General features: G+C 38.7%; 2 protein-coding genes and 1 long non-coding RNA gene across 7 annotated transcripts in view; 1 reads left to right on the plus strand and 2 right to left on the minus strand.

The window, feature by feature from the left end:
* The window catches only part of LOC127937933 (microtubule cross-linking factor 1-like), a 52,827-nt gene extending 48,154 nt beyond the window's left edge, over positions 1–4,673 (minus strand). For all 5 annotated transcript variants that reach the window (XM_052534320.1, XM_052534316.1, XM_052534315.1 and 2 more), the window contains exon 1: positions 3,786–4,673. In XM_052534320.1, the coding sequence (XP_052390280.1) occupies positions 3,786–4,484 (699 nt within the window). In that variant the 5' untranslated portion in view covers positions 4,485–4,673. The remainder of the gene's footprint in view (positions 1–3,785) is intronic.
* On the plus strand, positions 1,540–15,225 carry LOC127937986 (uncharacterized). The gene is made up of 2 exons (XR_008148603.1): positions 1,540–3,212; positions 7,875–15,225. It is a non-coding gene; the product is annotated as an uncharacterized LOC127937986 (long non-coding RNA).
* LOC127937980 (ras-related protein Rab-12) lies at positions 5,693–15,149 on the minus strand. Its single transcript, XM_052534334.1, has 6 exons — positions 14,689–15,149; positions 12,859–12,919; positions 10,537–10,675; positions 9,932–10,021; positions 8,759–8,863; positions 5,693–8,123 (listed from the first exon to the last, which is right to left on the minus strand). The coding sequence occupies exons 1-6, from the start codon at positions 14,891–14,893 to the stop codon at positions 8,016–8,018; spliced, it is 708 nt and encodes a 235-aa protein (XP_052390294.1). The 5' UTR covers positions 14,894–15,149; the 3' UTR covers positions 5,693–8,015.
* Positions 15,226–15,250: the final 25 nt, after the last annotated feature.

Raw genomic sequence — 15,250 nt, forward strand, 5'->3', positions numbered from 1 at the left:
GAGTTCACACTTACATATAATTAACTGAATATTATAATGCGTATTTGGCGTGCTGTCCGGGGAAGGGGCTCCGAGCTCGGGAATGGCCCGAACCTAGAGTACCCCCCAAAAAGCTAAAGAGCAGGAGGACAGCCGGCCGAACTAAAGACCCCCCCAAATGAGTGCCACGTTTGGCGGGCTGGCATCTCGAGAAAGGGTCTGAATGTTTGTCCAGTGGGCCTGTGATGGCGGCTCACTGTACCTGGACTGACGGGCCCTGCTGGCCTGCAACGGGGAGCAATTGTAATTTGGAGCGACTGATCAGGCGAGTTGTGCCTTTCTCCGCTGTGAGACCATTGCTCGCTGGACCGAAAGAGAAAACAGGAAAGAGAGAAAATGAAAGCTTGACCGGGAGATTTTCTCACACTGCGTCCGTTGTGAGACCAAATGCTCGCTGGACGAAAGAGAAAACGTAAGTGCTCTACCGGGAAAGTTCTCACTGCGTCCGCTGTGAGACCAAATGCTCGCTGGACAGAAAGAGAAAACAGGAAAGAGGGAAATGAGAGCTTGACCGGGAGATTTTCTCACACTGCGTCCGCTGTGAGACCCAATGCTCGCTGGACGAAAGAGAAAACGTAAGTGCTCTACCGGGAAAGTTCTCACTGCGTCCGCTGTGAGACCAAATGCTCGCTGGACAGAAAGAGAAAACAGGAAAGAGGGAAATGAGAGCTTGACCGGGAGATTTTCTCACACTGCGTCCGCTGTGAGACCCAATGCTCGCTGGACGAAAGAGAAAACGTAAGTGCTCTACCGGGAAAGTTCTCGGTGCGTCCGCTGTGAGACCAAATGCTCGCTGGACAGAAAGAGAAAACAGGAAAAAGAGATAATGAGAGCTTGACCGGGAGATTTTCTCACACTGCGTCCGCTGTGAGACCCAATACTCACTGGACGGAAGAGAAAAGGTAAGTGCTCTACCGGGAAAGTTCTCACTGCGTCCGCTGTGAGACCAAATGCTCGCTGGACAGAAAGAGAAAATGGGAAAGAGGGAAATGAAAGCTTGACCGGGAGATTTCTCACACTGTGTCCACTGAGAGACCCAATGCTCACTGGACAAAAGAGAAAACGTAAGAGCTCTACTAGAACAGTTCTCGCTGCAAGACCAAATGCGGGAGATGCAGACAAGGCTCATGCAGGAGTGGACACTGTTGCGGCAGCGGGGAGATACAAAAAAGGCTCCTGCGGGAGCAGACACTGCTGCGGCAGTGGGGAGATCTGTGGCAGTGAGGAGGTACGGGAAAGGCTCCTGCGGGAGCAGACGCTGCTGTGGCAGTGGAGAGATACGGAAAAAGCTCCTGCGTGAGCAGATACTGCAGTGAGGAGGTACAGGAAAGGTTCCTGCGGGAGCAGACACTGCTGCGGCAGTGGGGAGATATGGGAAAGGCTCCTGCGGGAGCTGCGGCAGTGAGGAGGTACAGGAAAGGCTACTTGCTTTTGGCTGCTGTAGATATTGGCTGCGGTAAGAGTAAAAAGGGTTAGTAACATTTGATGGGGCAAGCAAAAATGAATGGGTAGCCTATTGTGTTACCAGCTTAGCAATTGGTTGCCTGATTTGACAATTCCTCAAGCATTGTCCACATTATTATGTTACTGTTGGAAAAGCATATTTTCCTCTCATTTTGCCTCCGGGCTCTTAGGCGGTCTCCCGGGCGGATACGTTTGGAAGGCTGTTTTCACGTTGTTGTATGGACTGTGGAAAAAAGGGTTTTGGAAACGATGAAGCATGTTTAGTCTTGCAAGACATTGTACCCGAGGACATGATTATAGCAGTAACGTACCAGTCACCCCCCATTTTGCATGGAGACAGAAATTACATACCCAAAATAAAAATGTTTCTGCTCATGATTCTTTCTGACTAGATACATTATCGACGTTTGTCCATGAGCTGACACTTCAACGTTTTACCGTTCAGGAATAGGAATCGTATTCCTGATAGAATTTACTAAATAACTGTCACTGAAAATATGTTTTATCGAAATATTGGTCAAATATCGAAGCCAGAGTCTTTAGACTTTCAATTGATGCACGGTTTATCAATATCAAGTCAGAGTGAAGTTTAACGTGCTGTGGAAGTGAAACAATAATAAACTGGGGCCGTCGGCGATGCTTGCAAGCGAATGGGTTAATAGCAGTTATGTGCTATTCGCTTCTAAGTGGTTTCTAAAGATATTTACTTGCCTGTTTTTCATATTACGGTCCTGAAAAGGCAACATTAATTTTACTCCCACTTGCTGTCCTGTGTCAAAACACGAGGGCAGATGCGTTTTACATGAATTTTGAGTGATCACTAAATAAGTCCCTAAATAATTTGGTCCTGCCAGAAAAATTGCATGGAGATTTTTTTTTTTTTTTTTTTTTTTTTTTTTTTTTTAACTTATCATGGAACATTATTGTATCATTTCAGTGAGGTTTAAACGTGCTCGGTAAGGCAAATGTAATGTCTTGGACATTTCAGTGTGGATGGAAATAATGCCTTTGTTCGTGGTTAAATGTGGCATTATTATCTGACGGATCTACGTTTGTATCTGTAGTCCAAATCTATGCGCACTCCACACTCCAGATCAGCAGGTGGCGGTAATGCATCTTTACGCTGGTTTGCCAAAACCACCACAAAACACTAGTAGAAGATGGAACTGCGTCATGACGTCATTTAACAAACTTTAGCCGCGAACCTACTTTTAGATGCAACATTTTGGATGCCAACTGCCGTAAAATCCAATGAACCAGCTTTTAGAGTTTTCGCCTGAAAATGTGTTGGTTAACATCGCGCGGTCAAACTGCAACTCGGCCGGAACGCCGGTGTGAAAGGCTGAGTCGCGACGGGAAGTGAGAGCCTTGTTGCCGTGAGAACTTGGGTGCGGCCCAGGCTGGTTGGATTCCAGCTCGAAGAGAGCTCGGTCTCGGGCGGCATGATCATTGTGTCGAGCGAGCGAGCTCGGAGCTTGCACGGTCTATTGGCCACGACTTGTGGCTTGACGAGGAGAGCAGCTGTCGCGATGACGCTTAATGCTGCTCAATGGTCGTGTTTGACTGGGTAGGAAAGATCGCGGGTCCGGCAAAAGCAGCAGGTCTTATAAATCCCCGGTGAAGCTCTCTTCGTTGGTACGAAAAATGGGTCCGTGGTAAGGTGACAGACGAAGCGAACCGGCATGCTGATAAACCGTCAATAGAGACAGGTAGGCTGATTCAGCTGTATTTATACCCTAAGGTTGATTATCTTGAGTGGTTCCACCTGTGCTAATTAGGTTAAGTATCTGACGTGCTTCTCCCGAACCTTGTTATGAAACTACATTTATATATAAAAAAAAAATATATATATATATATATATATATATATAAAAAAAATATTTTTTATAATCTATTTATCTTTTTGTTTACTATAATGGCACTGTCATTTTGATTCTTGTTGTAAGAGATATTGTATCATGTTTATTTGGTATTCCAAAAAATTGTTTTTTTGTACCATGACCTACTGTTAGGCCATGTTACATATATGTATTTATTTACTCTGGAAAATATGTGTGTCAAAGGACTAGGAAGAAGCTTTAACAGACACATGATGCTGCAGTAGTTAGTCTAAGAGATGTAAACGAACAGGATGAATATAATACAGTACAGTAGGCCTATAAATCAAAGTTCCCCACTGTACCAAACTACCACAGTTCTTTTTAAAAGTTTAAAGCATCACCAAAAAAAAAAATTCATACTTAGATGCATCTTAAAGCTGATAATACTGAATGTCTGCTCACCTTGAGGTAGTCATTTTCCGATCGAAGGTCTTCGATTTCCCTCAGCAGTTCCTCTTGGGCCATTTCCTTGCCCTCCGGTTTGAATTGTGCATCTTTCTCGGCTTTGCATTTGTCCGCGTGCGCACCGCGCACCCGAGCCCCGGCCGCCTGCTCGCTCGAACCGGAGCCGCTTCCAGACTCCACATCGCTACTGGCGGCCCGAACGAGCCTCTGCTCGTCGGACAGCGGCTCGGAGGGACAGTCGGACAGATCCGAGCTGCTGTCCGTCTGACAGACGCCGCGTCCGGTGGGGACGCGTATCGGGGCCAGCCCTCCCTTGTTCTTGGCGATCTGCGGAGCAACGGTATCAACCGCTTTGCAGGCCGGTTTCGGCTCGGATGCTGCATGCTGAATGACTTTAACAGCTTTTTTTGTCGCTGAGCGCTTGATGTTGGTTTTTGCAGGTGCTGATGCGGTTTTGTCCTTCGCGTTTGGTACGGTGCGTCTCGGAACGCGGCTGTGAGGCGTCACCGGCGCGGCGGACGCGGGCTGCTTGTTGAATTTGGGGGATTTCGGCACGATCGGTTTGGTCGTTCGCGAGTGGATATCCTTCAGGACGGGTCTGGCAGGGGAAGGCGCGCGGTTTAACCTCTTCTTCTCCACCTGAGGATGAGGATGATGGCTCAGCGGTTTGGTGTCGGAGCCATTGGAGCTCTCCATTATACAACCTGACAGATAGATCCAGCCGCGCGCTTCAGTCTCATCACTTCAGATGGACGCGCGCCCGTAATTCACTTGCCCTCAGCCATCGCCGCGATGCTCCTCACGGAATACGGTGGATGATGTGGCCAAGTGCTGGTGGTGTCCGTGCTTCTGTGCGTTTAAAATCAATCCATCCCTCCCCCCACCCTCCCCAGGATTACAGTATTCCCATCTATCCCTGCTGTCCTCTCCACCTCCTGGCCGCTTCTCCCCCCAACTGATGGGAAAAATCTGCAGCTGCGGTCTGACGCTCCCATCCGTGTCTCGAGGAGCGCATGCGCCCGTTTTTCACACACAAATACTGAACATACCCCTCCTCGTGCACCGGTACAGGTCAGGCACGCGTGCGTACGCGTGGAGACGCAACGAGAAGCGCGCGCGCGCACACACACACACACACACAAACAACTACAAAAGAGACACAGGGAGAGAAACAATGTTTTATCATTATATGTGTTATAAAAAAAAAAACTAACTACATGCAATAAATGCATGCGGGTGAGTCTTAAAAAAATATTACAAAACAACACCATTTTACTGATGGTGTTATCAGATAAACTATGTACAAAAAAATAATGTTTCTAATGTAAAATAACTGAAACTGAAATTAATAAAACTATAGAGACAAAAACTTCTAAAAACGACAAAAACACAGGGAAAAAAAATAGTAAAAATAAAATTAAACTGAAAACGGAAACTATTGCGGTAAAACTGCAATATTAATAAAAATACAGTATCTCAAACATACTAAAATGAAACCGCTACCAACTGAAATCAGTTGAAATTAAAGCTCTGAAATAGCATACTAATTGGAAATAAAGTAAACTTAATCCAAAACTGAAATAAATAAAATAACCATAATTAAAATAAAAATTATGAAATTATGAAAATATTAATAAAACTGTATTAAATGAACACTAAATAAATTAACAATACTAAATTAACCCAGGCTAGATGGCAGTAGTTATACAATTAGTTTTTTTTATCCAACAGCGCCATCATACTGTGAAAAGAGAAAAGTACATTTCTGAACATAAAAATGAAACTCATAACACTGTACACACATTCACATATTTTGCAATTTAAGAATAAATAGAATAAAATCCTGCAAAAGTAAGTTTAGGCTTAGGTAAAGTGAAAGAAAAGCATCAGAATGGTTACACACATTTGTGTAATAAATATATATCTTTATTTGCACTTCATTAGTTAAAGAATACCACAAGTTATAAATACCACAAAACTGCTTAAACATGCCAAACTGTTTCAAATAACTAATACCAACATATTATTCGTACAAAATACTGTTTTGTTTTGCAGTGTAATGAGGATCCGTTTCATTTTTTAGTTTTTGTAATGGATTACTGTGATTGGCCAAGAGACTAAAACAAATCCAAGGCTATTCTGTACAAAATTAAGGTTTATAAAGGCAACATTTGCCACTAGAATTAAGAAACTCTACTGAGTTCAAAGAGCATGTTGGGTTTAGCTTTTTCAAGATCACTGATGTGTCACTGACAGTCTTTCTGAAGAGCATGAAAGTCAGACTTACTAAGCTTCAAACTAAGCAAAATAAAATATGAATTAAAAACAAGAAAAACTAAAGAGTGCGCGCCTTCAGACACACACAAAAAATCTGACTCCAGGTTCAGAAGAAATTCAACTACCATCCAAAATAAATTAAACATCTGCCAATCCCGCAGAGAAAGAAAATAAAAAGCACTTGGTGAAAAGGATCAGATGATCATTAGAGTAACACATAAGGTTATAATTTGGCACCAGTCTGCAACCATCAACTTTTTTGGTGGTTAGTACACTTTTCCTAACACTGTTAACACATAAGGTTTAGGTTGGTTATCAACTTTCAAAGGACACACAGTTCGAAGAAGTTAAATTGGAGTTAAATGGAGTAAGAATAATACGAAACCAAAAACCTCAGCAACAGTCAAACATCAGTCCCCCAGAAACAGACACAAGTTTGGTTATTTAACACTATACTGGTTTCTGATGAGAATATTAATGCATTATAAACAACACTACACACATGAATCATCTTTCTATTATTTGACTTGGTGAATCGCATTAAACCTGCCAAAACATTTATAGGTCATATTTAACCCATTGATTTATTTGAAATATTTGGGGTCAAATTTGACCGAGACACGGTTTTATTAAGATTTTTAAATTTTCTCTGTAGATGATGTTCCAGATGCACAGTAACACTGTCAGTCCTCTACAGTTTCTATGAAAAATGCATCATATTTCCATAAACTCACAAAAAACTGCATATCTGGTTCAGCTGGAATAGCCGTGCCCATCAAACACCGGTTATATTTTGTTATATAACACAGCTTTATCATTACTACTGTCCTTCAGCTAACGCAGGCAAATGATTCAATTCACCTGAAATCCAGTGGAGTCAGCAGTTTGTCCAGGATCACAGAAGCATAGTGATGTTAACTGAAGAGTGTTTTTAGGAACAAGTGTTAAAGCCAATGTCCCGTTTTACTCCCAAACAGCTCTCCACAGAGAAATAGCCCTTTCGGTGAGAGCATTTCAGTTCTGCAGTCCAGATCTAGAGAATAAAACAATGAACTCAATTATTAACCTTCCTTTATTCTACTCGAGTTAAATGAGAGTGAAAAAAGACCAGGAAGCATCTCTCTGCTGCTTAATGATAAGATGAATCTTCTGTACACAGGTCCTTCACTAACATTCAGCATTTCAGCTGTTAGCTCCGAATGGATTGTAGTGCAAAACACGACGGATAACACGAAATCCACCTCAAACACAGTAACACTGATAGAACGTAAGGCATAAGGACAACCCAACCACGAACTGACTCCTAAACACGCAGCTTCTCATGAAATGTACATCCAGTTCGCTTTTAATGCCAAACCAATTTGGGACTTGTAAAGTTTTCCTTAAGAAATCAGCTGAATGCATTTTTTGAAACGTGACGTGAAAGACAAGGTTAGAGTATCCGTCGTCCAATAGAAATAGTAGTTTCTTGTTTCTACTGAGAGTATATGATGATGGAAACTACATATAAATAGAAGTTGATGGGTTATGACATTTCATGTTTGTTTGTGATGCGCGTGCAGCGGTTTTCAGATCAGGAAGGCACACGTCAGACAAACACTATCCTTTGATTTCCAGAAATGAGGTAGTGTATGTATGGGCGGTCGAAATGAATGCATTTATGTGTGTGTGATGATACGGATGTTCTCTACTGGCAGCTAGAGGTAACAAAATACAGAGGATGTTAAATTGCAGAGGCTATGGTTTGTGAGGGATCTTTGATTATGTGGTAAAGAGCGTTTGTCTTTCATCTTTTTTTGGTAATGACAGGCCATCATCTCATCATCCGTATGGGCTGGACTCTCATGAGATGGGCATTTCGCCCCCTGGTGGCGGGAGTCTTTAACAGCATGTGTTGGGTTCTCAGAGGGAAGGTGGTGTTGGGTTTCTAAATAAAGCGTGAAGCGAGTCTCAACAGCAGCGCATGCGCGGCGGAGGCAGCTCTGGTGGGATTTCGGGTTCGGGCTGAAGGGACAGGACGCTGTTGGACAGCTCTTTACTGGGGACTTCAAGAGGCATCTGTGGAAGCACAACATTTAGTCAGTTTGTAAGATGTTAGATACTCTTATATGACTGTCTGATGTGCATTGCACACTAAAATGGTAAGTACTTGCTCAAAAGAGATGGGAATCAGGGCTGAACGATAAATCAAAATAAAACCGAATGCGTGCGCTTGAGTTGCATTCGAGATTGAAAAATGTGCCAACCATCTTCCCAAACTTGTAATAACAAGTGCATCTGTTGTCATTTTTCCATCAAAATTAAAGCTTAACATTTGAAAATTAAGATTCAAATTTTACAGTTGTACTAATGGTTCTTTATTTGTCACGTACAGAATTTCATACATGTCATGTAGTGATTTTTGTTAAATACTTGACTTAATTTCAAAGTAAAATATTACAGTATTTCTTATTTTGTTTAATATTGTTTAGTTATTATTATTTTATTCTTATTATTTGTAATTCTTATTGTTATATAATCAAAAAAATGCACTTAAAAAAATAAAATAAAAATGCATTTATTTTAGAATTGCAACGAGGCCAGAAACACTTGTGATAGTTAATGCCTCATTCTCAGGCACTGAGAATTTTTCAAAGAGAACATTTTGATGAACAAAGATTTTGATAAAATGGTAACAAAACATCTCCACTTACCTTACTCAAAATGTCATCAACTAGTTTAAGGAATATCTCATCCACATTAAAGTTATCCTTGGCACTGGCCTCACAGAAACGCATCCCTGATATCCGTGAAGCAAACTGACAGAAATGAAGACATTTATTTCAGTCTGATGGTGCTTCTGAATGGGATTAATATACAAATAATTCAATATTTGTTTTTTTTTAATGCAATCAGCTGACTGAGGCTCTTTCTTCTTCATAATAGTAACAGACCAAAATATTGTATGGCTTCAGAAGATGTATAGGCTTTGGACGGACTGAAAGATGCCCTCCACTGAGCTAAATGTCAAGGTAAACCTGAGGCAAAAATAAAGTTCTAATAGCAAATCATAAAAAAGCATTATAACATCACTCATATTTGCTGAATGAAACAATGCCTGTTTCTAACTAATTTTGAGGCGCTGAATCCTAAAATATTGTTTTGGCTGTAAAATTATTTGCCATTGAATGTTTTTGAACATATTTTTCCACCCCTTAGCAAATTGTAAGTTAAATAATACATTTTGAATACCTCTTTTTGTCATTAAAACCATTCAAATAAAAGCTTCTGACATTTGCCTTCTTTAGTTATTTTGATAAGTGCTTTATTTACTGTATATAGTTTGAAAATATTAGAAATGTTGCCTTTGCAATTAACTGAAATAAATAAATTCTAAAACCTAAAATTAAAATAGAAAACTAAACAGAAAGATTTAAAAGTATAATAATAATCAAAAAGAACAAAACACATAACAAAATTACTAAAATGTAAATAAAAAAATGAATAAATTAATAACATTGCAATAAAAACTGAAATAATAATTCAACATTAATAAATGCTATTGAAATAATACTAAAATAACACCCTCCCAGCTTCTTGATGTGAAATAGCTGTACAAGATGAAAAGTTTTTTGTATTATTTTTTTTTTAACTCAGCATCTACAAATTAAGTTTTATTACAAAAAAATAATTAAATAAATAAATAACCTTTGTTACTTTCAGAAAACAGAAATTAGCCAACTAAAACTATTAAAAGTTACTTTCAGCAAACGAAATAAAAGTACCAAAAATGCTAAAACAAACAAAGTTAAACTGAAATAAAAATATACATAACTATTATTTATTAATATGGTACATAAACAATACTGAAATAACACTGCTCTCACCCTCTCTGCTTGTTGTCGTGAGATGGCACGATCAGACTCACAGTCCAGTTTGTTCCCAACCAATAGGAGCTCAGCATCCTCTGATGCATACTACACAGAAGCAAAACAACACTTTAGTAAACAAATGGTATCCCTTTAGGGCAGGCATTCTTCAGGTTTTGGTAGCCTTAAATAAATTTAACTAGACCGAATAAAAAGGAAATCAGCTGAACTTCACACTGTGGAAAATTAGGATGATCAAAAACATATATATAAAAAAAAAAAACTAGTGATTGTATTTTTTCTTCAAATAACAAGTAGAGATGCAACTGATCACCTTGGATCATATTACAGATTTTGAGTCACAGATTGGATAATTTTCAGATGAGCAAAGAAATGGTTCTTTATTATTTAAAGAACCCTTTACTTTCTTTATACCACAATACATATAGATCTTTGTCAAAGCTGACAGACAGCAGCAGGTGTGTATAGGCTGCTGCCTCTTTAAGGATATGATGCAGTGTTTGAGTGTGTGCACTTGAGTTCTCTTTTGCCTCTTCTTGTGCTTGAATGGTTCAAAACACTTGAATGTTTAAAATGAATCAGTGTTTTAGATGTTTGAGTACCTTGTCTATCATCTTCATCCATTTAGGCAGGTCTTCAAAGGTTTCCTGCTTGGTGATGTCGTAGACCAGTACGATGCCTTTCGCGCCACGGTAATACGCTGAAGTGATGCTGTTAAACCTCTCTTGTCCTGCTGTGTCCCTGCAATCAGCCAACATTATCAGACTTGCATGACATCCAGAGTGAGGAAGAAATCATACGTTCGACTATTAGGAGAAATCGTGTCTTTACAATCACAGACGGCTGGAAGGGAGGGATGGAAAAAGTAAGGAGGGGGGCTGTGACCTCAGCTGTAAAACAATGTCAGTTTATTTTCAATTTAATAAAAGATTACAAAGACAAACATAACATGCACCAATGAATCACTCATAACATTCATAACAAGAACAGGAAGGTGCATTAGGACTTGCTCAGATCATTTGCTTTGCCAGTAATTTCATAAAACATTAATGTCTTTCATGAACAGATCTTGATTAAAAGGAAAAAGACAATTCTGATTAATTTTTATTAACATTATGGGACACCGCAAAAGTCAATTTCCATGTTATTACTGTACCTTATTCACCCTAGTCTGGCTGCATGTTTCCAAAACAGGATATGATGTCACAAAGAAGACCGGTGAGGCGTCACATGTCAATGAGCAGTTAAGACAGACACTCATGGATGCTGGGTAGCTGGATGTGAGTGGAGATGTTTTACAGATGGGACGTTCGAAAGCAGACATCTGCAGAAGTGTGGTGTGAGAGAAGCCGGCGAGTTTTAGGGTCAAAAGAAATAATGATGATAAAGTGGAGGAGATGGGAGGTTAGTATTAGTTTGGACCGGTTACAAAATGACTGAACCAGACTCTCAATAACAGAAAGATTAGTTTACAGACTAAAAAGAAAAGAACTAGAGATGTTCACAATAATAGGCTATAATAGACTATTCTAATTCAATGAATACATTTTGTGATTTGGCTTGCCTGTAAAAATGAAGAGTAAATAATCGAAATGAGAAAGAGTAGCATCTATATTTTCTATAGGCATCACATTATTAGTGAATGGTATGAATGATAAATTAAACCAATTAAACTTATACTAAACAGCCTAACTGATGAAGTAAAATGTGGAAAGATTTCTTACATTCATGTTTTTTAATTATTAGGAGTCTTCCACATATCATTTGTTGTATTAATTTTTAGTCACAATTAAAAATATAGAAAAGAACATAGAAAAGAATAAATGAAACTCTATCTGAATAGAACTCTGTAGAATAGAACCAAACAGAATAGAATACAACAGACCCAAAGTAAATAAATAAAAAACAGAAACAGAATCTAATAGAATGTAACAGAGCCAAATCAAATAAAGCAGAATTGAAAAAAGAAACAATGGAAACTTTTTTCCAAAAAAAAAAAAATGCAATTGCAACTTCTCTCTCAATTCTGAGGAAAAAAATAAAAATAATAATTTGAGATGTTAACTCTGAAAATTCAATTCTGTGAAGAAAAGTCTGAAATGTGGTAAAAAATGTCAATACTTTTTTTTTTATTCCATGGAGGAAACAGGCAAAAACAGAACTGCGAGATGCAAACTCAAAATTCAGAAAAAAAAGTCAGAATTGCAAAACAGTTTTTATATACATTTTTTTAGTTTTTCATCCCGTGTCAGAAAAACACTTCCATAAGAAACAGATCAGAATAGAATAAGCCTTTCAGGTTGGAAATCCTTAATAATATGTCTGTTGTTCCCCCTTCCCTGTTTGTTTGTATGGATGTTATTTTGTTAATCTAAAGACAATAAAGAGTTGATCACAACAAAAAAAGAAAGAATAGAATACACCATAAACCCAGACCACAACAGAATCGTAGAAAATAATAGAATAGGATAGATTAAAACTGAATAGAATTGAATAAACAAATGTCAGTCGGCGAGATTGGCAGGAGTAGGTGAAAAAGGACATACACATCAGTTAGTGTTATGAAATTAGTGATATCACACTTAAAATGCACATGTTTAAATTCATTGTTGAATTCTGGGATGCTGCAAGCATTCGATCACAAATTAAAAGTCGCAATATTAGTGATGAGTGTACTGTAATGCTTTAATAATTCTTTATGATGTTAAAATGCCACAGAGTAAGTTAAAAGTTGGTTAACTGCAAGCAAACACAGCTGATTAAATCTCAGCAGCAACACATGAAAGAGGTTTGAGTCTAACAGACTCTGGACTGGAATTTATGACTAGGTGCAGAGCGACTTCATCTCATGTGCTTCTGAGACACAGGAAGTGACAGAGTGGGCTGAGTCAACGATAAGGACACAGCACTTCCTCTCTACTCACCAGATCTGTAACCTGATCTTCTTTCCTCTCAACTCCACCGTTTTGATTTTGAAATCCACACCTTCAACACAAACAGACAAGCACGAAGAAACAACATGTAAGATCAGTCATACGGAGTCTTCAAGCTTTACAGTGCCTCTAAAATTCACTGTTATCTGACACATAACTGAAAGCACTAACATTTAATATAACACATACAAATAGATTAGGTTTTGTGCCTAAATATTCCCATGTGTATGGCAATAAACACAGCCAAAGTCAAAGCACAGATCATGTCACAGCAGCTGTGTGTGTCTGGCTATTCTGGGATATTGGCATGCAACTAATCTGATGTGAAGGCCTGTCACAACTGAGTGAAGTTTTCACATGTGCACTGGTTCAAACATTTATGTGTTGGCTAAAAATCACTGATTTTGTACCAAACGGTTTTATTATATTAATGCATGTTTTCTAAACGTGGCACTCATCACATGATTGATGCAGACTGATTCAGCATTCGGCAGATCTCCCATGAAACGACATTATAAAAAAACTGGGCATGAGAATGAGGGATGAAAACCGTTTAGACACAGATGCAAACTAAACTCACATTCATGTGTTAACATCAAACTCTTACATCATTTGAAATTGTTTGCATCAATCTGTGTTACAAAAGTCAGATTATTATTAGGAAAATGTTCTCGGATTTACGTGGTCACTGGCACAGATGTGATTTTCAGATTGTGGCTTTCTAACATCTGGCTGAAAAGTTTCTGTCGACACAGTCAGGACCAAACCTGATTGACCAGAGCTGCTACTCTGACCTCTGAACTGTTGCTAAGTGGTCATTGTTATACTGCTGAAACTCTTAATGTTAGAAGGCAAACACTTTTATTTTTTTATTTTTGACTATTTGACATTTTTTATTATACAAAATTATAATATCCATAATAAAATAACTGCAGAGTTCACAATTATGTACACAAAAACAAATATTAATATATTCATATTATTTTATTTATTTATTATTAATTCTTAATATTACATACACACACACACACACACACACAATAATATTGTGAAATATTATTACAATTTAAAATGTGCCATTTAAAGAATTTATGTATGTATATAATAACCATTTATATTTCATTAATAGTTTTACTTTCACTAATAAACATTGTCCATTACTTTTTTAACTGAAAATAACTATTCATCAAAGTGCCAATTACTAACCATCTATACTTCACTAATTAAATAGTTAACTATTTATGCTCACCAAACTGGAAATAATTATTAATCTTTACTAAACTGATATGTACAGTTATCTATCTTTAATAGGCATCTATGGTTTATTAAATATCCATTGTTAACTATCGGTGCATTAAAAACTAAAACACTAATATCCATCTAACAGCCAACTGCAAACCATTAATAGTTTACAAATGAATTGGAGTTAACTATCTATGCTTTCCAAACTGGATAGAATTATCCATCTCTAATAAAGGAGTATGTTTTATTAGTTATTGTATCTTTAATATTCATCTATGGTTTACTAAGTAAACACTGATACTGTTTGCAAATTAGTTACATATCTATCCCATACTAGCTAAGGGTCGTTTAATTACAAAACTATCTATGTATAGTTGACTTATCTATGCTGTAGCGTTCTCATTATTCAAACCTTGGATACAGTTGAACTGACTTGAGAAGATAAACACAATGTGGTATGTTTGTGTTGTTAAGGTAACTAACGTAAACAGAAAGATAACGGATACTAGTAACACAAATAAACGGATAGTCGTTGTTGTTGACCCTCTTTCACTAACTCTCTCTGTCAGTTTGTCTTACCCACAGTGGATTTGCACGCCTCGCAGAATGTATCATCCGTGTATCTCTCCATAAGGCTGGTTTTTCCCACTCCACGGGAGCCGATGATGATCACCTGGAGTTTATAATCAGCCGCTCTCGGCGGCATCTTCCTGCGGCGCTGCGACGCTCCTACAGCGGGCGAGCCACCACCGGCCCTCCGCTGGACACCGAACCCCGACTCCATCCACCGCTAACAGCCGGTCCACATCTGCCACACGGCCAGTCCGCTTCAAACACACCCTCGCATCACGGAGGGAAACTTTACTGAACTTTAAGGCGGCTTTTCGGGAGAGTTTGTCAAAGTTTTCAATCTCTTCAGTCAGTCGGTTATAGTCCTGCGCTGGGAATATGATGAGAGCGGCCGTGACGTCACCAACACTTCCGGTTCCGACGCATTCCAAAGGAAGAGCGGAGCAAAATTCCATTTAGAATATACACACTTGCAAGATTTACGTTATCCACTACAAATATTAGAATCAGATGTGGAAAATAAAAAATTTTTTGTCGCCTTTTAAATCGTTTTTTTTATTTTATAAAAAGC

This window comes from Carassius gibelio, chromosome A2 (genome assembly GCF_023724105.1).
Source record: "Carassius gibelio isolate Cgi1373 ecotype wild population from Czech Republic chromosome A2, carGib1.2-hapl.c, whole genome shotgun sequence".
NCBI lineage: Eukaryota > Metazoa > Chordata > Actinopteri > Cypriniformes > Cyprinidae > Carassius > Carassius gibelio.